We start from the raw sequence: 24,338 nt of genomic DNA, 5'->3' as shown, positions 1-24,338 counted from the left end.
GTGTTACAAGCGTCATGCTCAGCTTGCATTTCTGTTTGTCCCATAACATCTACATGCATCTTCTGATAGTCAACGCACGGTGTGGGGAAGAGACTCAGCGCAACACAGGGATCCTGGACCTTCCAGAACTCCCGGCCTTTCTTTCCTCCGATCCCTACCACCTAAGAGTCAAGCTCGGTGACAGCTAGATGAGGTATCTGTCAGGGCGGTGGAAGGGGGCCAGGCAGTTTGCAGCAGCAGGAGCAAGAGCAAGAGCAAGAGCAAGAGCAAGAGCAAGAGCAGCCAAACGAACCCTTGTGAACTTGCACGTTGCAATTTAAAGCTAAGCCAGGAATATTTTTGGAGCTGATCGTTAGTCTTGAACTGTGACTTGAGAGATACCAGGGCAGGATGCCTCTTGGATGCAGTCACTACCAGCTCTGGCCCATGAAAAAATCTAAATGGAGAATCTAAATCAGTGTTTCTCAACCCTGGCAACTTGAAGACGGGTGGACTTCAACTCCCAGAATTCTCCAGCCAGCCAGTTTATATGTAAAATGTCCTATATTGAAGCAAGCTGTTAACTTCAAGGACTGTGTTTTGCTTTATTTAAGGCAGGGTTTCTCAACCTTGGCAACTTGAAGATGTGTGGACTTCAACTCCCAGAATTCTGGGAGTTGAAGTCCACCCGTCTTCAAGTTGCCAGGGTTGAGAAACACTGATCTAAATAATAATAATACCATACAACAAGTATATAGCATACAGGATACACGCAAACTGTGTTCCCTCTGCAAGCATCCATGCTGGTGGAAGCTGTGAGAAGACCTGTGTTTTTTTCATTCTTCCCATCCTCCCCCCAGGGTCTCCCAGTCTTTCCCTCCCACATATCGGCCAGCGATCCCCCATCACAACAGGTACAAAGCGGTCCTTCCCCGGAGCTCAAAAGTAGCTCAGCCTTCTCTTGAATGACCTCAACCTTACGGGAGGGACTAAGGGGATTATTCGGTGTTTCCGTGAGGAAAGCAACATCGTTGGGTGGAATTAAAACCAGGCTTTGCAATTCACACCCAGCAGGCTTCATCTGAGTTTCTTTTGGATTTATGGGAGTCCGGCTAGAGCTGAGGAAAGGCCAATGTTGGCTGGCCCACGAGGGGGAGACAGAGGGGAAGGGACAAAAAGGAAAGTTGGCTGCCTAGGGTTTCTTTCTGAGTGAAAGAGGGGACAATCTAATTGGGTTTTTAAAGCCTTGTCTCCTTTGTGGGAGAGAAAGAAGGAGTAAATTCCCCCCAAATGTACCAAACGCTGCTACAATCAAGAATTCTGGACCCTGTACTGCCTGGCTGTCTGAGCTGGGGACCACAGGGATCAGTCTGTCTGGGGACACCTCCCTGGCATCCACCTGCCCCTCCTGACTGTTTAAAAAGTCTGTGGAAAACTGGACTGTTGCAGAGCAAAGTCAGCCTCCTTCTTTTTCAACAATGCCTCTGGGTCCCTTGTCAACCCCCAGAGCATTTGGGGGAAAAAGCAAAGGCTGGCTGGGTGCGGCTGAAGCCTTTAGCTGGAAGGGCCCCCCTGAAGAATGACAGCTGTCAAGCAAAGTGGCAGAAAGTAGGCTGGGAAGATTGTGACCGGGGCAACATTGTCCCTAAGCTTCCTTTCCATCAATGGGAGTTTTGCGATTGTCCTGCCCATTGTGGCACCTATTTTGTATAAGCGCCCACTGACTGCCTGTCCTCAAAATTCCAGATATGCTTGATGTTGGGTACCCTCCTGGACAGTTATCTAGGGCAAATAGTGGGGGAGGGAGGGAAGCACAAATGTTCCTGTAGGCCCTCAAGTGGCCTCTTCAGTTGAAGGACAAGGGGAGGCAACCATCAGCACTCTCTCAGATCTAATTTGGAAGAGTTCTGCATTTATTTCCTTGATATATACCTGCCCGTTAGCTAGAACAGAAATAATTCTAGCAGCAATACAGCAATAGAGCATTTTTATGTGGTATGTGCTCATGTCTTAATGCACCGCAAAGAGAACGGTAAAAAATCCTAACACAGCTTAGGCCATGTTCAACAGGATCAGAATATCATAATCAGTTTGCACTGTATCTAACCTTGGCCTCACTGTAAACGGGCATCGAGCATTTCCACTGAAAAGAACAATTCTTCCGTCTTCATAAAGGCCATCAAAAAAGAAGCGTTTTAAGAGCCTTTCAAGCCTTCAGAGGTCAGGCTCCAAACACATTTCAACTTGGTTGTGATCCTGACATTTCAGTGCTAGGCTGGAGTTACTTTCCCCACCCCCTTAAATCTCAGCTGTCAGAATGTTTCTCTAACAGCTGCCAAGACTGGAAGGGCTTAATCTCTAGAACAACTTTCTCAGCTCACAAAGATTTATTAGGGGGAGGTTGTAACAGCACACAAGAATTCCTGGGATTATTCTGCTTGCATATTTGAAGCCTGTATACAGAGATGTGAGGGCAGGAATTTGCTGGTTCTTTCCCGACCTCCCTTGTCTCTTCTGAAAAGGTGGGTCACCCAGTACCTGGAGACCATGTAGCAAACATCTGCCAGGATCATCACCAGCCTGAGCTGGTTATCGCATCAGCGTTCAAAGTCTTGGGAGTCAAGGTGGTGGGACGGTTGATGTAAAACACAGCTCCCCCATCCTGATAATACCAAACAGGCTCTTCAGACTGACTGATGTTATTAGGAAACACAGATGCTGACACTTACAGGGAGTCCCTCTTACTGCTTCCTCAAATGTTACTCGTGTATACGGCTTGCTGTAATCCACTTCCAGTTCGTCGGAAAATGGCGCCGGCTCCCGCAGCCCCTGGGTTTAAAATAACCCCCCGAGAAAATCAGTTAGCTTGCAAAGAAAAAGGACATCTTTATTCAACATTCATACGGGGGACCAGGAGAAGATTCAGTACAGTATTACGGAAGGATTGCACCATATGTTAGCGTGAAGATTGGCGCTGGAGAAGGTCACCCTATACCATCTCCACTTTAAAACAATTCTAGGTAGAAAGAAGCACATTTTTCTGAAGCCCTGGAGGGCTGAATTGGCAATACGATTCTATGATTCTATGACCCAGCTTCTTTTCGGCAGTGTTAGCTGAAATTCCCATATGTAACTGCCATATTTTGTTACAAGTTCGACATGTTAAAAATAATACTGATTGCAAGATTAGGATATTGTGGTTGCACAGCTGCAGTTTCCTCTCCCTCTTAGCTCTGGGCAGGGTACCAGTACAAGGAAGACCCACCGGAAAAGGGCAAGGTATTGATATCTGATAAAAGAAGGGAAGAGGAAGCCTCCCTCGACTGAGATGACCACAAGAGCTGATTTGGGGTGGAAGCTGACGGGAACTGCTGCAGTTAATAGGTGTGATTTTTCCAGCAGAGCAAGTGGGACGGATTGGGTCACCCTACAGCAGGGTTTCTCAACCTTGCCGAGTTTAAGCTGGGTGGACTTCAACTCCCAGAATTCCCCAGCCAGCCATGCTGGCTGGGGAATTCTGGGAGTTGAAGTCCACCCAGCTTAATTTTGCTAAGGTTGAGAAACCCTGCCCTAGAGAGATGCCAGGCCAACTAAGGATTACAGTTTCAGCTTCACAAAATGGGTCGTTCAGAGATCCCCGCAGACCAACCTGCTGCCAAACTGTCTCGGAAAACAGCAGGTTGTTTTCCTGCACTCTACTCAGCATCCAGGGACGCCCAGCTCCTATCTCTTAGGGGAAGGAGAAAACAACCTTGCTAGTTGTCCTTTACAAGGATTGCTGTAGGTGCTCCAAAGAAGTTCTCTCCAAGGAAGAGAGGACGGGTTCGTTCGATCGGGACCCATCATTCCCCGCGTGCCTCTGTCCGCCAGGCCTTTTCCACTTACAATACAGTTGCGTGGCATTTTTAATGGGATGCCATCTGACTCTGCAGCCCCGTTGGGTCCAGCTCCTTCTTTCCTTCTCTTCCTGGAGTTCAGTCTGGCGGAGACCTGGGGATCCATCCTGTAAATCGCCTCTGGAAGCTCGGCTGGAAAGACCTGCAGGATCCAAGCAGGCGTTTAGACCCCTTGAAGCTAAGAGATCTGCTGAAAAAAAGGCTCAGTGCCCAGTTGTCCAGCTGGCCAACTGAATGTCAAAAAAGCAGAAGTGGCATGCTGGCAACAGCTTCTAACACATTGGTCAGGAGAAGTGGGGCAAGGGGGGGATTCACTGCCCTCTCAAGCATGAATTGCTCATCTCTGCTCAAGTGACAGTAAAACCAGCTGTCCAGGCAGCAGGACTTTCTCTCCCAACCCAGTAATCATGCTGAAACTGTGGGCAGGAACGCTGCTTATTTTATTACTGTAAAAGCACTGGGCCAAAGTTTTTAAGGGACTATCAAAAGCACAGCACTATAAAACACCACTTCTACAATCAGCCGGCACGCTGAGAAATTGAGCTCAAGCAGAGCTTCCAATAGAAAAAAAAAAAAAAGCACAGTGCTCCAAAGAACATGCCCCCCCTTTTCTTTCCATTCAGACTTTTTTAGAACCCCCACAAAGACTCTCTCCATGTCTCCCTTTCGTTTCAGCGAAGAGAGTCCCGAGTGCATCCAAACGGTTCAGAAACACTGCACTTGGTGGAATGCGTCCAGTGCAAGAGAATCTCTTTTTTTCTTGGGAACAGATTCCAAAAGGAAGGAATGGAGCCCCACTGTGTTCGCGGCCTGGGATGGCAGCTCCCTCAAGAAATTCCCACTCCTTCAGTTCTCTGATAATCAGCTTATTCGCTAAGTCTGGAATTTCCTGACACTGTAGGAGGAGAGATGCGTAGTCTATGGTAGCCAAAAATCAGGCATCTGGTGGCATCTGTTCTGACTAGCAAGCTTTATTACAAAGCTATGATATTAAAAGGTTATGGTAATAAATTATATTAAAGGGCTATTTTCCAGAAAAGTCTACAGTAGCCAAAAATCAGGAATCTGGTAGCACCTTTTCCAACTAACACATTTCATTAAAAGGTTAAGGTTATGCTTTTTAATAAAACGTGCTAGCTGGAAAAGGTGCTACCAGATTCCTTCTGACGGGGAATTTCTTGCTTACAACTCACAGTCATGCTGGACTTGCCCTTCTGCCACCAAGAAACTGTCTGATTCTCTTTGTGAAGCTATCAAAGAGCCTTCCCAACCTATCTAATGGCATCAAATGTTAAGAGGCGATGAAAGATCTTAGCTTTTAACAAGAAAAAAAAAAGCCTTTCTAGTAATCTTCACCCTACCTTCCAATATTTTAGAAATGCTGACCCATTTGCACTCATGGTCCCACTATTCCGACCAGATCCTCTCTCTGTTGGGGCTGTAACTCCCAAAATTCTCCGGCAGCATGGCCAAAATCACTGGTAATTCTCACTGATCATGATTAGCCATTGCCGGTTGGCTAAGACACCGCACATCACACTTCATCAAGTCAATTCAAGACTTAGTAGTGTGAGCCTAGGCTGAAGCTGCCATAACTAAAGATGAAGCAGGCAAGCAGGCAGAGAGGACAAACAGCCAGGAATCTTGTCTAAAAGATCCTCTTGAGGAGGTAGATAAGAAGGGAACAAGTAGTTAAGGAGACAAAGGAAAAATGTCACCTGAACCAGACAAAGGAAGTTGGGCCTGAGCACATGGAAACCCTACCCCCTATTCCCATCAACAGCTACCAGACTTGTAAATTAACAAGGCAAGAGTAGCTGCCAGTCTTGTGAATCAACAATGCAAGGACTTTTGGGGATAAAAGGGGTTCCTGAAGCCCATCCACTCCTTGAGTCATCTTTGGATCCAGACTTGGCAGCTTCTGTTCCTCTAGCTCAGTGTTTCTCAACGTCGACAAGTTTAAGATGGGTGGACTTCAACTCCCAGGATTCCCCAGCCAACAAGGCTGGCTGGGGAATCCTGGGAGTTGAAGTCCACCCATCTTAAACTTGCCGACGTTGAGAAACACTGGCTTAGAATAATGCCATTTTCAAACCTGGGTTCCACAAAGATGCTGGAAGTTGTCTTGCTGTCCGCTACCAATCTACGCCAGCTCTTCCCAATTTCTTGCCCATGGATGTGTTTACTCCCATCATTCTCAACCAACGTATCTGGAAGGTTGGTGCCTATCACTCAAAAGTGTTTTGGAAGTTTACAATTAGGTCTGTGGGCTTGTTTGTCCTTGCTGTTTCTTGGGCGTGGCAGCGCAGCAGCCGTGGCACCCTCACTGGGCCGTGTCACACCTGTGTCCTGTAAACAGAGTTCCTTCTTCTCAGGCATTTTAAATAGCTGATGGACTGGATCCTGGCTCAGACATGCTTCTGCCAGGGTATCTGTTCGTGATGAATCACCTCTGGACACTAATCCAGGGATGGGTAGCACCACTGGCTGCGAAATCTTTCGGCTCCACACCAATTGGCGTGGTGCAAGTACACACACACACAGCTCGCACCCCTATCCTGTCCAAAGGCTCTTTGTAGGCCACTGGGGGGAGGAAGGTGCTGAATTTGTGAGCTGTGGCTTGAGGAGGCCTCAGGGCTCTGCTTAAGGCCTTGCGCATTATCTCACCCACCTCTAATACCCCATTTTCCTGCCCTCTCTCAGACAGCTTTCATGGGAAATAGGTACTCAACCCAACCCAGCCCGGTTCTTTGGCCAGGATTAGCGTGGATCTTTTAAATTTTTCCCATAAGTTTCTCTCTCTGACCAGTTCTAAATTCTCCCCTCTCAGCTCCTATTAACTTGGTTTCTCTCCTCTCCTCTATTTCTCCAGTATCTTTCCTGCCCCTTTCTTACCTCTTCCTCCTGATCACAGAGCCTAAATAGCCTTCTGAAGGCCCAAAGCTACAACCTGCAGGATGTTCTGGCTTTTTGCAAAGGGTGAAGCAGGAAGGGCATCCCAGGGACAGTGAATGTCTTAATGGTTCCTTGCCCTCTCTTCAAATGGGGAGAGGGCTTCTGGGCTGAAGCTTTGCAAGACAAAATTCTCTGCACCCTTAAAAGCAGAGGCAGCTTCCACTGGTTTGCACAAAACAGCCCCAGAAACGAGACCTTAAACCAGTGTTTCTCAACCTTGGCAACTTGAAGACGTGTGGACTTCAACTCCCAGAATTCTGGGAGTTGAAGTCCACACGTCTTCAAGTTGCCAAGGTTGAGAAACACTGCCTTAAATAAAGCAAAACACAGTCCTTGAAGTTAACAGCTTGCTTCAATATAGGACATTTTACATATAAACTCACACAAAGGCATACACTTTCAAGGAGGCATGACAATCTAGTACAAGCACAAATACTAGTGCAGCAATGAAATAAGGAAATAACATACGCTTTGGTGCAAAAAGGTTGCAAAGAAATGGGTTTGCATAAACAGATGGTACTTGGTGGGAAACTTCTGAATCTTACTCGAAAGGGGTAGGAAAGGAAATTGTTGCTCTACACATTGCCTGCAAGGAAGTTTTTCAGCCCAGAAGAGTCAGACCCCAAACATGGATATCCTGTAGTTAGGAGAGGTCCTGAGGACTCTTTGTTCCAGCACAGAGAACAAGGTCTGGTTTTCAGAGCTTTCAGATGAATCACATGCTGTGTTCATGTACTCTGAGTGGGTGCCAATTTCATGAAAGCCTTTTTACTGATACACGCCCTTCATGCAAACCCACACCTAGTTCTTAGATTGTGTGATCTGTATACAATCTGTACAATCTATATAACCAGAAACTGGGAATTTCCAATGGAGAAATTCCCAGTGCACAAGGAAAGCAGGTGAGAATTTTCAAGTCAGAGACTTCTTCGTGCATGGCATAACTCTAGAGCAGTGCCACAAATGGGATTGGATGAGTTCCTGAAGGAGGTGGCTAGTGATGGTTCCTACTCATGATAATTATCCATCCATCCATCCATCCATCCATCCATCCATCCATCCATCCATCCAATTTATATAGCCACCCATCTCTCACAAGGTGACTCTGGGTAGCGTACAACAATTGAAAAAAAACCCATATAAACAGCTACATATAAAAAACAGTAAAAGGTATGAACACATTGGCCGTGTTCATACCACCACCTACTAAGCTTGGGTGGCATTAGCAGCTAGGGTTTTTTCGTGCCTCCGTGTTTTGTGTGAACTCAGAAAATATGCTAACTCACTCGCCAACTCAACATGTGTTTAAATGAAAATTAAATTTTTCAACACCACTCTCCTGGAATACAAATGGATCCTGTGCTCACCTCCCACTTGTGAAACCAAGATGGAAATCAAACTGTAAACTAATTAATGATCTGCTGTAGCCTTCCCTTCCATTCTGGCATGTAAGCATATATTCATAATACATTTCACCAGCTTCATTTTTTTTCCCCTGGATAAGGATTCTGTGGGAGGTAGCCACCTGAGTTTCTGCTCGTCTGGAGCAGAATGCATTGGTGCTATGCTGAACAGCCTGGAGAATAAGGTGATGTTTGGTTCAGAGAGCAGGGAATGAACCTAAATTTCTTCCTTGGATAAATACGGACACCAAAACATAACCCTGGACACTGTACACTGCACCCATCAGTCTGGAACCCAGCCGAGAAAAACTCAGAAACCTTCCTGCAGCATGATTCTGCTCCTCTGTGCCATCCTATGTCTCCTTTCCACCTTTTCAAAACCCACGGCTGGATGGGAAAACCTGAGGGAGAGGACTCATTGCTTCTCTTATTCCTGTGGACTATTGGACTTGGAAGCGATGGGAAGAACTTTGCCATGGAGGCTTATGAAAACCCAAAGATTTATGCCTGCATTCCTCATTCTTCCCCTTGGGCAAGATGCTTCTCTGGGGTTTGGTCTCCACTAACATGGAGTCCAGCGTACTTCCAAACAACTGAGGATGATCAGGAGACCAGAAATGAAGTTCCATGAAGGGAGATCGAAGGAGTTAAATATATTTAGCCTTGAGAAAAGATAGTACTCTTCTAACTCTGTACAGGGTTTGTTTTACAGTTTGACTTTTTAATGGATTAATTAAGTTTAATTATCTATGTGATATTTTTTAATTGTTCATGGGTTTTTGGTTCTAATTGTGAGCCATCCAGAGTCACTTGTTGGCATTAATTGGGATTTCTGCACTGTTGCACCTGATGAGCTCCACAGCCCTAATTCCAGGATTTTAGGGAGGAAGGCCATAAAAGATAGGAAGGTGTCAGGTTCAGCCCAAAGAACTCCATGAGACAATGCAGTACAGTTCTGTTGAGTTTATTAGCTTCACCTCAGTACAGAAATCTCTCCAGACTGAACCTAAGTTCCCAAACCAGCAAGCCACAATACCCTGAATTCCTTAGGGTGGTGCCAGTCTCATCTTCTTAAACTTCCCACGCTCCTGTTGAGGGCTAAGGAAACGCTTATCTCCCTGAACGTGGCCTTCATAACACCATTCCATCACAGAAGGGATAGGAAAGAAAGGAGAGGTAAACAAACTAACTCAAAGAAGACGAAGCATGAATGGAAACAAGGACGATAAACTGAAAATGTTTTATATACTTGTCTCTGTTCGGAAGAGACAAGACCATAATCATCAAAGAGATGTAGAAATAATGGTTTTATTGCTCTCCTTCATACCACAATCTCACTGCAATCCCATAGGCATCAGGACTGCAAGAGGCATTTGGCTTTCACTATACAGTAGTCTGCTGATCCCTCCCTCTCCGCCAACTCATGGCACAAGGAAAGGGCAAAAGGGGGTTTCAATTTTTTCCACTCTTTTTGGCACACAATATGATGATGCCCTACCCTTTCAAAGGCACAACACTTCTGAATTATCAAAAGATCTGGAATCAGAGCTGGGAGAGTTAGACACTGATTCAGATGAATAACTCCCCTCCCCCCTGCCTCCAAATCACCCAGTCTTCTTTTAGGTTTAGGATTTGTGTCCAGTTGGAGCACAGATCTCTTAACTATTTATTTCGTAAGTTCTGCAACCAAGTGGGACAATCATGCTGTTCTCCTCATTGAGCTCCAGACTGTATGTTTTTGTTTCTCCCCCACCCCCAAAATGACCACTGCCACATTTGAGAGGAGTGGGGGAGGATTGATCCCTGAGAGATTATGCAAGATGATACTCCTATTTGCTATCTGACAAAATTAACATTTCACAGTGCCCATGGCTGCACCAGTACAAAGACACCCAGACTTGGAATGTCAAAAGCATGCAACGTTAAAGAATCTTTGAGTGTGTGCCAGTAGCTGCAACAACAACAAAAAAACCTGATGGGACCAGGATAAAAAATAATGATGATGAACTAATGATTATTGTTAATAATTATTAACAAAATATTATTAACAAATGTGATGGCAACCTTTGGAGGGCATCTGAAAGCTGCATTCCCGGCTTCTGGGGGGTTAAAGTGCTTGTGTACTCTTCCACACGAGGGTCCAGAAAACAGAACTGGCTCCCCATTCCCACCCAAATGGAGATCATACATGAAAACCACAGAAGTTTTCTCAAGGGAACTATGATTATGTTAATAGCAGGAAAACAGTTAACACTGAGTATGAGGAAGAGAAAAAAATGAAAAAGAGGAAGTATTGTATCATTGCAGTAACGGTCAATGATCTGTAATTTTTCTAGAATAGTGGTTCTTAAACTATTTGACCCAAGTACCCTCTTTTGAGGTCTTGAATAATGGCATTACTGCCCCTCCCAAGCCCAGACTCTGTTGTTTTACACATGCATCTCGGCAGCAGCAGTCCTAAACTGGACCCTCAACTCCACAAGCAATTACAAATGGCTCCATTAGACCAAGATATGCCCCAGTTTAAGAACCACTGCTCCAGAACTATCGTCTTCCACGGGCACCACACGGGTCATGTAATCATGCAAACGGTGCAACTTATTTATCTATTTAAGGAATTGATACGGCCTCCAAAATCATAATGTATGACTCTGGGCAACATACACCAACAAAAATAATATAACAAAGCACACTCACACCTCTTGCTCATGTAGCCAGTTGCCCTGGAGGCCAACCACACCGTTCCTGTCCTTTGCACGATGCCCTTGTGCAAACATGGCACCACCTCTGCAAACCACTGTGTGCCACGGTGAGGTCTTGGCGCATGAACCGGGCAACCTGTTCTTTGACCTCGGCGACATTCATTTATTTAATAAATTTATAGGGTCGCCCATCGCAGCTACAGGGCTCTGGGCGGCTCACAGTGAAAGACAGAATTAAACACAGACACCAAAGTGATGAATAACACAAAAGCGGCAGAGAGCATCCCCCAGGCGTCTCCCTCTGAAACCCCATTGAGGGGAAGCGCCCGTAAGCCTCCCCCTGCCCTCCCCCTTTCTCCTCCTTTAGGACCCCTCCCCAGCACTCATGCACCATCGCTGGGGAGCGCTTAATCCCCCCCAGCGATCGCACTTGCCGGGCTTGGCCTGCGGCTTCCCGACCTGGTCCTCCCACCCCCCACCGGCCGCCCTCCGCCCGACCCTCCTCCCCACCGCGACCCGGCTTCCTGCCGCCGCCCCCGGCCCAAAGCAGGGCAGGCTCCTCCGGCCAGCTCTGCTTCCCCTGAAGAGGGGGCTCCTCCTACAGCCCACCGCGCGGCGCCCCCTCACCTGGCCCGCGCGACGTCCCTCCTCGGCTCCGCACGCCCGAGCTCTGCCAACGGGGCTGGGCTGAACCGGAAGCGTTCCCGGACGGACCCTGCCGGAAGGGGCCGGCGCTCCCGCGCGTTCCGGGCGGAAACGGCGTCCCCACGCCGGAAGTTCCGCGAGAAACAGGCCTCGGCGTGCTTTCCCCTTTGAGGCCCTTGTTCTAGGGCCACGATCCCCCATCATCCCCAGCCAGCCGCGGAGCCGTAAACCAGATCTCGCCTCCCGGTAAGGGAGGGCGCGCAGGCCCAGCCTTCCCCAAGCTGGTTCCCTCCCGTCGCGTGTTGCAATGGCAACGCATCTGAGGTTGAGGCTGGGCGCGAACTCGGCCAGCAACAAACTGTGGTTAAGGAAATCGTGGTCCAGAGCGACGTGCGAACCCTGCCCTTTGCAGTCGTCTTTTATTTGCCGTTAGCTCTTCTAATTCCCTGAGGGGACAGACTCATTTTAAAATTCGTGACTGCTTCCGCCTCTGTGTTCTTGCAGTATGATAAATAAGCACCTTTGGACAGAACATTTGAACTGGGGAATTCATAACAGCCTGATATCAACACAAGTCCCTCTGAAACAATCGGGGCTTTAAAAAAATGTTCTAAATAAACAGTATTTTTATTTATTTCAAGTATTTTTATATTGCATTTGACCATTACCACAATAACATTTCAAGCAATAATATCTACGTCATCAATTATAGTTCTTTTAAAAACAGCATGAAGATTGGATAGCATCATTTAGGCATCCAGATTTAAAACAGAATTTCCTGAACATTTTCACAGGCACTGGAGTCCTGCTACCCTGTCCTTCAACATTATTTTTAGGACAAGTGGAATTTTAGCACTCATTGCAACTAAGACCAAGTAATTAAATAAGTTGAGAGAAAACGTGCACTTGATTTCTTAAAAAATTCCTCCAGATATTGATGAAATATGACTGTACCTTAAGCTACTTTTTATGCATCTATATGCAGTAAGTGCATGTATGGAACGGTATTGACAGCTAAAGCATCCTCTTCGTGAGGATGAGTTTGCCAAGATTCAAGTTTTTCCACAGCCAGCAATTCCTTTTTTAAAATGAATACTGAATTAATGTAAAAGCTGCTCCATAACTGCATCCAGAGGAACATAATACACATTTAACTAAGGATAAGAATACAAAGGTCTAAATGCAATTAAATTTAGATGCAGTCAGTAAAAATAGCCATCACACCAAGTGGCAGTCCAGGGATCTAGGCAAACAGAGCTTTTGTGGATCCTGCAACCAAATTGTTTTAGTTGGATAGGCTGCCAGAAACCAAATGCCAGACTGTCTGCATGCAGCAAATTTGCTCTAAGGTTTGGTTTGATGTATCCTTTCCAAATACATTGAACCAAATTGCTCCAGTAAACACCACTATTAATCACATCAAAGAGATACGGATGCAGTTAAAGTGGGCTTTGGAACAGAATCCAGGCTCAACATCTAGTGTTTGCTTGCCATGCAAGGAAGCGGGGGGAGGGGCAGGGCACAGAAGGAAGCTTTTAATGAAGTGCACAAGCCCCATCCTTTTTTAAAAAAGCTAATTATTCTATGTATTGTCGAAGGCTTTCACAGGCGGCATACAATGGCTGGTGTGGGTCTTCCAGGCTGTGTGGCCGTGTTCTTGAAGTTTTGTTTCCTAACGTTTTTCCTATAATAATAACCTAATTATTCTATACTTGTGGAAAATTCAAGCATGCCTTAATGTATTCCATTCCACCGTGGGAATGGAAAGGGGCAATTTTCTGAGCCCAGGTTTTGACCCTGCATTAAAGGCCATTTTCTTGGCTCAAAATAAAAAAACAAAAATAAAAACACAAGGCATCCTGCAGATGGGTCTCGAGCCAAGGCCATATGCTAATAGAGCAACGGCTCAAACTTACCCAGTCTGCCTTACGGGCCTCTGGCTCCTCCTTTTCCTCCTCGAGTTCAGGATCCTTGGGGTCATCCCCTGAGCCGCAGCTGGCCGGAGGGGAAGGGGCCCTCGGGTCCCGCCATTGGGACTCTAAGCCTGGTACTGCCAAGCTGGGGGGGCTAAGGGGCTGCAGGGAGCACCGAGGACACAGGTCTCCCTCTGCCGCCCCGGGGAAGGGAGCCTCGCAGAGCAAGCACCGCTTGGATTTCTGGCTGTGCTTGAGAGGTCTGTCCGACATGGTTGGGTGTGGGATAAAAGGGGGCCAGGAGGCCGGGGGAGGCAGAAGAGGTGCCCCCTATTCGTGGAACCTCCCTCCAAGCCCGGGACTACTGATCGATTAGGCAGAAGCTCTCTTCTAGGGTTTGGGCACCTCGGGGAGCCCACCGGGGAGAGGCACTGCTAATCGCTGGAGGGTCTATCAACCATCTGCCAGTCAAGCGGCGACTGGCGACACTGGTTTTGCTCAGGCCGGTCCTGTGACATGGAAGTTCAGGACTTGGGTAGCAACTTTGAGGCTCCTCATCGACACCCTCTGCTGGAGGGGAGGCCTGTGGCACAGGGGCTCCCTTTGGCTCAGAAGAGCAAACCGAGGCAGTACCGTAACCGGATACAAGTTAGGGTTAACCTAAGCAGGGCGCTGGGTTGGCCATCCTCTGCTCTTCCGGGATGGAGCCTGGACCGCAAAAGGTTACCAAAGCAACTGGATCGGTCGAGATAAACTATGAATCTGGCATTAAAAGCTGAGCCTTTTCTTCCAAAGCGAGTTTCAGGGCTTCAAATCATAGCTGCTTCTTTCTCCATAGCGGCCCATGGATCTTTTTATTAGCGGCCAATGGCCCCGTTATGATCCTTCAGGACCACATTTGTTCCTTTTAGCCAAAGGTGGAGGGCTGGTGGGTCCCCCTCCCCACTGAAGCCAATACAAGTACCAGAAGGCGCTTTCCCCCCTGAACTAAATCTCCAGAGTCAGACAGGGATGCCGTCTGAATTGCACGTGTACAAAAATGCACGCGCACAAGCCACTCTCGGCCATGTAATGCACGTCTACCCTGTCATATTCTCACAACTCTGACAACCTCCTGCAGGGAATGGAAGCTTTTGTGCCAGTTTTCAGCTCGAGAACAGCTTTCTTTCTCTGTTTTTCCCTGGAAAAAACAAGAAAATTGCCTTGGGTAGGACAGTGATGTTTGTATAAAAGTATTTTCACCTATGAGGCAGGGAATTGGAGATAGCAGGGGGCGTTTCTCCAGCTGAATTACTGAGCTCAGGGAATAAAAATCACCATTCTGATTAATTTCCAGATTCCTCTGGGCACGTCGGTGGGTTGCAGCAGGCAGTCACTCCTGTACTATGGCCCAGGGTCCAGCGGACGAGAGAGTCCATGTCACCAGATGACGGAAAGCGTAATTTGGAGCAAACTCAGGGGTTGTTAACCTTTTGGTGCCACACGCCCCTGTGAGAGTCTGGTGAGCCCTACGGATCCCTTCTCAGAAAAAATGTATTTAAATGCGTAAAATAAAATAATGAAAGTAGAGCTGTATTTTTTCCCCATCCAAGTTCACAGACCCCTGAAATCGATCCATGGACCCCCAAGGGGCTCACAGACCCCAGAGTACGAACTCCAGCTGTGAATATATGAAGTGGATTCCAATATATATTTACATTACATTATATTATATTATATTATATATCATATATTCATATACACACACATGCGCACACACATTTTTAATAGCTGCACTGGGGCCGTTATGCAAGAGAGATAAAGTAAATAGACAAAGTCTGCTATTCTAGATATTTACACACTATAGCAACCGCCTCTAATAGGCTGTACAGAGGCAGGCAGGCAGGCAGGCAGGCAGGCAGGCAGGCAGGCAGGCAGGCAGGCAGAGGACAGTGGCTTAGCCAAAAGGTTAGGATGCCTCTCACTTGACCTTCAAAGTAACTCTGCTTCAGCACAATGACTTGTTACCTCTGAGCATTAGGAAGACCCCAACAGTACTGTAGGAAGATCATCTGGGCAAAGGTCAATGTGTGTGGATTCAACAGGTTTTGATTACAAGAAGATAAACAATTATCAGTTGCTAAATTCCGGACGGGGGGGCAGGAAGTAAATTGACTATGATAATTTACAGTGGAAAATGTGCACGTGGAACAAAATGACTAATTTCTAAATTGGGCTGCAGTATTTCACGGTTAGACTAATGTAGTTATTTTTTTAGATGCTGACTACTAAGAAACTCCACCCGTTCACCCCCACAACCCTGACAGATTTTTTTAAAGCTTTTAGATTATTCGGAATCTGAAAGTTAAAAATAACAAGGCTTGTTTTCTTTTTGTCACCCACAATGAGGATTTTTCTGCCATGATGAGGTCTGCTACAAATGCACTTTCTGATGAGAAAGAACACTTCCTACAACAGATTAAAAAAACAAAACAAAAAACTCTTAAGCAAAATTTATGGAACAACTAAGAGCCCTGATTCCAATTATAATTTAGATGCTCATGGCAAAATACCATCTGTGTTCCACATCGATTGGCTTTGGCTTAGGGTATTGTGTGAACCCAACAAATCCCCAAATCCTTATTCAATATATATCTTGAATCAAGCATTTATGTGATGGAATTATGCTGCCAGTAATCTTAGAGTGTAGTTTTAAGTGGCGCCTTTACTTCTGTTCTATGTTGACAGAATAAAACAGAAAATGAGTATGGAAATATCTCTAGAAGAGAGAGGAGAACTTTCAGCACACAGTGAGGAACAGAACTCATGTAGAAAGACACAGTGATTAATAATACAAGGTATTATATTATAACTCACTTGAGTTTTCAAAATACTGAAATAGATTGAGACATATGCAATGGTTTTACAAGGGTAAGAGTAATTGTTGCTAAATATTTAGAGCAGTGTTTCTCAACCTTGGCAACTTTAAGATGTGTGAACTTCAACTAAGCTGGCTGGGGAATCTGGGAGTTGAAGTCCACACATCTTAAAGTTGCCAAGGTTGAAAAACACTGATTTAGATGGTCACATTTGGTACCATGCACAGATGTCACTAAACACAGGGATGAATACAACAGGGAAATTACTTATGCAAGCCCCAGAGAACTGAACAGGAGTTGTGCTCCCCTTTCAGGGGAGTTGTGGTGGAAGCTCTATTTATATACAGAGCGGCAGTAACAGGAGCCTGTGGTATCTCAAAAGTGTCATTTGGAAAATACGTTTCATACAAAGGATTATATACACAGATATATATACATGCCTGTGCACACATGCACAACACAGAGGGAGGAAGGGAAATGCAGCATGTAGTCCTGCTTTTTCAGTATCTTTAAAACAAAAGTCTTTCTTCTTTGAATTTGCGGTCAGCACTAGTAGAAAAAACACCCAAAGGCAACAGCGACGCAGAAAAGACTGTCCTGGAGAAATCAGAGAATGGTTGTGAGTGAAACTGCCACTGGACAGAACCAGCATGAAAAGATTTTCTTCTTAAAAAGGAAAAGAAGCAGGTTTCCAGATTTTACAAATGATGGCTGCTTAAAATCATCTGGTGGACGCTCAGAAGCTCATGGAAAAACACTCTGAAGACACCTGCCCTCAAACTAATCAGTGCAAATACCGTGGATATGGGCCATGATTTTAAATCACTGCGTGAGAAAAGGTTCTGTCTATTGAAAGAAAATAATATACTTCTTCTTCTGAAGAGGGAATTTACAGTAAATGGAAAGGATGACTGTCTCTTTAGTTATTAGATAACCCAAGCTAATGGTGCATTTCCTGAACCATCTAAAATGCACCTCTAGCTTTGCCACAATAGCAAACTTGTAGATGCGAGCTGGAGACAGATCCAAGTCACTACTGTTTTCCCAAAAGTTGCCGCTTTGTCCCAACAGTCCTGGATAATTCCTGCAATCTCTCATGGCTAATCCTCACATAATTTTTCCCAGACTTCAACCTATGACTGTTACATCATGACATATTTTTTCTGGCCCACCTCTAACCTACATGAGGAAGAACACAGTTCTTTAGCATCAATCCTGAATCTCCCCTCAACCTCACTTGGTTCCTATGTCCTATAGGAGAGGAGAAATTTTCTCCACACCATTAATCATAATTAATAATGCTTCTCCTTATTTTGCTTTTTTCTCACTAAAAAGCCACAAATGCTACAACTGGTCTCATGTGGAAGCTGGCCTGGTCTGCTAGCCTAGTTATTCTTTTCTTTTTCTCCCTGGCAACTTATTAGTTTTCCCATTCTGCATCCTTAATGGTTCACTCCTGTTAAAACTTAGATTACAAGGGTTAGTATCTGCCTTTTCTCGTTCTGTTACGTTGCAAAATACTACGCATACTGGGATGTGCAACTGTTTGGATCTGAAGGGGAAAATCTGCTCTAGGTCCAGCATAGATGTGCCTGCTGAATCTGTCACTGGAAACGTAGAACTGCAAGCTCAGAAAAACCCATGGCTTCTTTTGAGATCCACTGACAGGCCCAGCAAGCACACCCACGCCAGCACCTTATGGCAATGCGGAAATCTACACGTAACTCCAACTGATACACTCCCTCTGGTATGCCATTGGCAGCACCCGTTTTAGCAGCTGCCTGGGGAAGACCATGGGTGAAAAAAAGAAAGTAAGGCACTTACATTCATGAAAACATCCTGAGCATAGTTATCGGTGTCAGCATCCCAAAAACAACGGGCAGCCATGCTAAAAAAAAAAAAAGTAAGGAACCAGCTAGTAAGAAGACAAAGCATCAGTTACTGCCCTCTTACACGAAAAGTGAGGAATCTTCATAAACTGTCTTGGGCATAGTTTAAAACAGTGGTGATAGATCAATATGAGAAATGTTAGTCACCTGATATAAAAACAATGGAAATTTGAACCAATAGATTTCAAAATGAAACAAGAGAAGCCAGATCAATCTACAGAAAATAGGTATATAAAACAAAGGGGAATGCATAGTATTTCCAGGGAAAAATTGGAATATTGTTATTTGAAGAATGAAAAACACAGGCGCACATTGTCTGAAGAAATAAGGCGTGGTGGGTAGCACAGAATTGTTTTAAAATAATATTTTCAATTAGGTGACTTCACAGATAATATAACTAATAGGGCAAAAGAATTCAAAATGAGGGCAGTTGTTTAACAGAAGAAGAAAAACTTACTTAACTCCCTCGCCTCTCTGCTCTCCAATCACTACTTGCACAACTATTTTATATCGGTGAAATCCTTTATCTGAAAAGAGTTAAAATAAACATTAACTAGGATAAAAATCATGCAAGCCATCAGTCCATTATACTGTAACTTTAAATGCTCGGTCAGTTGGGAAAAGACCACAGGTACTCGGTGTGAAAAGGAGAGATAAAGATGCAGCAAAGCAGACCCATTCAAATACCTTTCAGTCTGTCCCGGATTATCTCTGATAGTACTTTGGTGCGGGCTGAGATCTCTTCTGGGGTATACTGTACGTTGGCCAACTCCTCCTTCAACACTTCACGGATGCAATCTTTCACCATCGAAGAACGAAATCTAGGAGAAAATAAAAATGGAAATAGCATTCTTGGGTCTGGTAGCACCTTTTCTGCTATGCCTTTCAATAAAATGTGTTAGTTGGAAAAGGTGTTGCCAGACACTGATTTTTTGCTGCCATAGACTAACATCCTACATTCTTGATTTCTCTCTTCTCCTCCAGACGATATAGCAAATCGCTCCAGTGGGTAGAACTTCCAATGTAATACCACACTTCAGGCCAGCAAACCTGTTTCACCCACAAAATTCAGAGGAAGTGTATGATGCAGATTTCAGAAACAGTTCCACGTGAGTGTGCAAATGCAGAGAGCATGACTAAATGCCTCCCTATAGAACAGAACATGTTGAAAATCCATACCAGTTGTGGGTATGAAGTATTTGGTGGTGTAAATGAGCTGGAGCACAGTAAGAAGTCTTGTGAAAAGTGTGGGGATGGGCGGCTGCCTGGAGTAACTAAACATATGTCAACTTATTGTCAGCGAAAATAAGCAGAATGTAAAAGGGGATGGCACTGTAACCCTTAGGAAAAAGGCATCTGACATTTCCTTCAGATAAAAACATCACATCTCCCCAACAGATATTTATACAAAATTGACCTGAAACCATACACTTGATAATGTGCCATCAAGTTGTTGATGACTCTTAGCGACCACATAGATAGATTTTCTCCATGATGATCTGTCCCTAGCCAGGTCTTCCATCCATTGCCACTGTAGCTGAGTCCATCCCCTTGGTGCTTCCTCTTTCCTTTCCTTCCACCTTTCCCAGCATTAGGTCCATCTCCAGGGAGCTGGGTTTTCGCATAGTGTGTCTGAAGGAGGATGATTTGAGCCTGGTCATTTGGGCCTCAAGGGAGAGCTCTGGGTTGATTTGTTCGATGATCTATCGGTTTGTTTTCTTGACTGTCCACTGTATTTTCAGGAGTCTTCTCCAACATCAAAGCTCAAAACCATCAATACTCTTCCTATCCTGCTTCTTCAAAGCCCAACTTTGGCTTCCATATGGTGTCACAGGGAATACCAAGGCTTGTACGACTCTGAGCTTTGTAGGTAGAGAACATCACGGCATTTGAATATCTTCTCCAAGGCCTTCATGGCTGCTCTACCAAGTGCTAGTCTGCAGTGTATTTCTGGACCGCTTGTTCTCTTACTGTTGATGGTTGATCCTACAAAGCAGAAGCTATCGACCACATAGAAATCATCATGCAAAGGTGCAGAGAATCCAGGGTACAGAGAGGCAAGCAGAGGTGCCTTCTCCTGTTTAAAGGCACGAGACTTTTCTTTCTTAAAGCAGCTCCCTTCTAATCCTCTGACTGGGCTCACATACCACACTCATCCTGGCTACTGAATTGGCCCAAGCTGGGGCTTTGGCAATAGACTGAACCACACACGAACCAACCAACACACACAGAGAGTTGTTCTCTCCTGCGACAGTCACCACCAGAGTGTCCCCTGCCGTGTAAAGCCATCTGGTTGGTCTTTACCCAGCCTGGTTTAGACCCACGGGGTGAGTCCCACTCGTGGGTGTTAACTGGCTCTTCTTTCACCCTTTTGGTGGGAACATCCAGATCTTATTCCCTGGTGGCTGAAGCGGCGTCCCTGCCACAAACAGACCCGTTTTATGGCCAAAAAATAAAAACAACAAAATAGGGATAGCACCGACTGCGTTCCGACGAGCACCCGCGGACTGTGAAATGATCCCATCCTCTGAGCGCCAGGAGACAAAGGCGGCGGGTTTGCACAGCAAAGGGGACCCCAACCCAAACGGGTGCTGTGAACAGAGCCCCGGCGCCCTCAGGGGGGCAAAACTGGGGGGGCGAGCGCAGCCCTGGCCGCTTTCCCCCACTCGGGGCCGGACGAATAGGCGGGCCGCCTCTGCTTGAAGGGAAGGCAGCGCTGTGGGATGGGAACGAGACGCCCCGGGTGCAAGGCCGGCCCTGGGCTCCCATAATGCCCCGCGCCGGCCTACCCTGAAGGGCTGTTGTGGGACCAAAGGACGGCGCTGCCCCATGAGGACGGCGGGGAAGGAGGGAAACTACGCGCGCACCTCGCTCCCTCCCAGGCCGTGGCGGCTGCGGATGATGGGGCGGCGGGCTGACCTGTGGTGGAAGGCCGGGCGCAGGCTGTAGACGCGGGCGGGGCTGGGGCCGCTGGTCGGCCGGCCTACCGGCGTTGTGACCGGTGTCGGGGTGGGCGTTAAAGCCGCTGCCGTCTCCGCCATAGCGGCGGCCTCTGACAGGAGACGCTCGCCGGCGTTGCTAAGGCTACGGCGCCGCGGCCCTTCAGCTTCCGGTCCTTCCGCTCCACCCCAAGGACGCTTTTAAGCTGACGAGGCGTCACTTCCGGGGAATAAAGCGTCGCCACGAGCCAAGCCCGCGTCGGCCAGGGAGGGCAGGAGTGCCGTTCTAGCCCGCCATCTCTATAATACTCAACTGCCGAAGAGCAGAGATAGGAAAAATAAGAGTCGCCGTCCTTTCCGTGTCAGGGCGACATTTGTTCGTAGCCTGGGAAGAGAAAGGCTGCCAGCCAAAAGCTGCCCTCCTGAGACAAAGCCATAGATCTCCTGGCATAATTCAACACGGTGAACAAACACTCATCGCGTTTCCTGGCTAACAGGCAGCCCATGAGTCGTTCTATATTTGGCTATCTCTGTGCCACGCACACATCGGAAGTCGCCTCCTAGAGCTTCCGGTGTCCCGGAGCTCCGCGTTCTCTCGCACGTGCGGTCCCTGCCTGTGGAACTACCCCTCCCATCTTGGCGGGGCGGCAGGAACTTGTAGTTCGGTTCCCCCCAGACTGGCGTCGGGAGTGCTGGGCCTCTCCCTCTCTCTAACCCTAACCCTAACCCTGAGGAAACCCAAAATTAAATGAAAATTGCTGATTTTATTCTCCATCTATTTATACTGTAACAGTGTTTCTCAACCTTGGCCACTTTAAGACCTGTGGACTTCAGCTCCCAGAATTCCCTAGCCAGCCATGCTGGCTGGGGAATTCTGGGAGCTGAAGTCCATACAGCTTAAAGTGGCCAAGGTTGAGAAATACTGAATAAGGCCAGTGAACCTTCAAGCAGCTGCCTTCAAACCAGCGGAGTCTGTCCCTGTGTTGCTGGCAGACCTAAAACATCAGCCACAAATGCCTTGTTCGCACGACGCCAGGAACACCCATGTTCAGCTTAACTAAAGTGACTCAATTTGCCAGAAGCATTGAGCTACAAACCATAAAGTACAGGCTGGGCTCACGTGGGATGTGATACAAAATTGTATTCTTGGCTCATTTGTGCCTCAGTCGCGTGGCTGGGTTCACACAACACTGAACCTAGCAGCAGCTCCTCCTCCTCCTCCTCTTCCTCCTCCTCCTCTTCTTCTTCCTATTACTACTACTACCACTACTACTATTATTAAAATTTATATGCTGCCCGACTCCCAGCAACTCTGGGTGGTTACCATTTACCTAACATTCTAACCTTGCTTAGCTTAATCCTTGTTACTCTTTTTGTGGTTTACAGTTGAACAGATGGGGTGAACCCAGCCGGTTAGGTATAGTTTCCATTTCCATTTCAGTTCTGAATAAAGTGGGCCATATTCTTTTTCAATCTTTGTGGTTTTCTTTTCATGGGAAGCTGCCCAGAGTCACTGAGGAGTTGGGTACCCCTGACGTTGAACTGAATAATTAATTCAGTAACTCGATTTAAGTGCATCCTGTGAGCCCGGCCTATTCAGAGTTCATTCTCCAATTGCAAATTTCGTAGGAGTGCTGATCATACAGTGGTGGTTCCCATCTTGACCTTTTTGACCCTCTCCCTGTAGACACGCATGCGCCACATGTTAAGTTGCGTTGGTGAAGTTTCTTATGGCTAAGTCATGTGGAGTGAATGTGGTGAGTATGTGGTTCGATGTTTTGTGCAAACTCAGAAAATGGATTAATTCAGTACCCAGGTTAAGCATGTGTTTGCACCTAGAATAATCTTAGTTAAAATTCAGCATGGCAAATTTGGCTTACCTTTCACTCAAATGTCACAAGGATGACAGTGGACCATCTACTTTTCACTGAGCAATTTTGATAACTTGATAGGTACAATCAGATATGAAATTTAAAACCCCCCTGTTACTTGCTATCTCTTTTTCAGTTCTTGTGAAACCTCAGATGGAAATAGATTGCTTGTTCCTGCCTTGGGTATTCTGATAAAACAGGGATTTCTAATCATAACTCCAGATAAACATCTATCAACACTGCAGATTTTAAGTCTTCTTAACTGTTTGCATATTTACTGTATTCTGAAAGAATTCCCTCTGGTTGCGTTTGTATAATATGCTTAACAAGACTTAGCAGATACTTTCGTACAACGTTCTCAGCTAGATGGGTGCTAACCTTGGTTAGCTTTTTGGGGCTTTTCATGTTGCGCAAACCTAGGATATTTAGTTTATTTAGTTAGTTCATAGGTCAGTGTATTGTGGGAACCCAGACATGCAGTTGATTTGGTAACCAGGTTGTGCACTGACTGGCTTTGTACAAGCAAATTATACCAAACAAACACGCCTCTCCCAGGGCATCGTCCAACCACAGTAAAACAAAAACTAAACAACTGAAACAATTAATGATTAAAACAATTAAAATTACACTGAACTTAATATACACCATGATGCATTTATACTTATAACAAAAGTAACATACAGCTATAAAATCCTAAACCTACCTACTACCAATCTTGGCTAATAAGATTTACAGCAAAACAGCCCAGCCACCAATCATCTTCTTGTTATTCTGGAGTTAACCAGTGTCCACCAGAAAGATGGGCCCGTTAACAGGGTCCACCCTACCACCAGATGGACATTTCGGGCTTTCAACATGGGTGGAGAAATACAGTTCTGATTTCTCAGGCCAGAATGGCACTGACACAGATCTGCTGTTTCCTGATCAGCTGCACTGATTCACTCCTGCATCTCCTGCTGCTGTCCCTAATTGCAATTCTTAGGCTCTGCAAAATTAAAAGGCATTTCCTTCCATTCCCCCTTTTTAGGCAGATTGAGCAGCCTTAATAACCAGAAATTGAAGAAGAGAATATATAACCATTATTTTAATCATGGATTTGGGGAGTAGAGTGAGATGATGTTTTTGGATCCTTCCCAGCTCTGTCATTCTCTGGCTGCATTCATACAATATACTTTACCTGGTTACTGAATTAATTTGATTTGGTTGGGATTGTAAAACATGCTAAGCCACACAGACAAAAACATACACAGCTAACCAAGATTTACACTAACCAAGCTTAACATGTTGA

General features: G+C 46.0%; 1 protein-coding gene across 3 annotated transcripts in view; it reads right to left on the bottom strand.

Annotated features, from left to right (window-relative positions):
* Positions 1-21,375, bottom strand: part of PCYT1A (phosphate cytidylyltransferase 1A, choline) — a 28,103-nt gene extending 6,728 nt beyond the window's left edge. Inside the window, exons 1-6 of one of the 3 annotated variants that reach the window (XM_088132568.1) lie at positions 21,160-21,375; positions 18,928-19,061; positions 18,698-18,767; positions 18,176-18,239; positions 3,865-4,017; positions 2,709-2,808 (exon numbers count right to left, since the gene is read on the bottom strand). In XM_088132568.1, the coding sequence (XP_087988694.1) occupies positions 2,709-2,808; positions 3,865-4,017; positions 18,176-18,239; positions 18,698-18,767; positions 18,928-19,061; positions 21,160-21,281 (643 nt within the window). In that variant the 5' untranslated portion in view covers positions 21,282-21,375. Of the gene's footprint in view, positions 1-2,708; positions 2,809-3,864; positions 4,018-10,932; positions 11,213-11,562; positions 11,702-18,175; positions 18,240-18,697; positions 18,768-18,927; positions 19,062-21,159 lie in introns of those variants that run through there. The other 2 variants (XM_088132567.1, XM_007440621.3) reach the window with 2 other exon arrangements.
* Positions 21,376-24,338: the final 2,963 nt, after the last annotated feature.

This window comes from Python bivittatus, unplaced genomic scaffold, assembly GCF_059951505.1.
Source record: "Python bivittatus isolate LINGU-HERP-01145 unplaced genomic scaffold, Pbiv_v1 ctg000980_np1212, whole genome shotgun sequence".
Lineage (NCBI taxonomy): Eukaryota > Metazoa > Chordata > Lepidosauria > Squamata > Pythonidae > Python > Python bivittatus.
The sequence above is the reverse complement of the archived record's forward strand: the minus strand, read 5'-3'. Positions and strand labels throughout refer to the sequence as shown.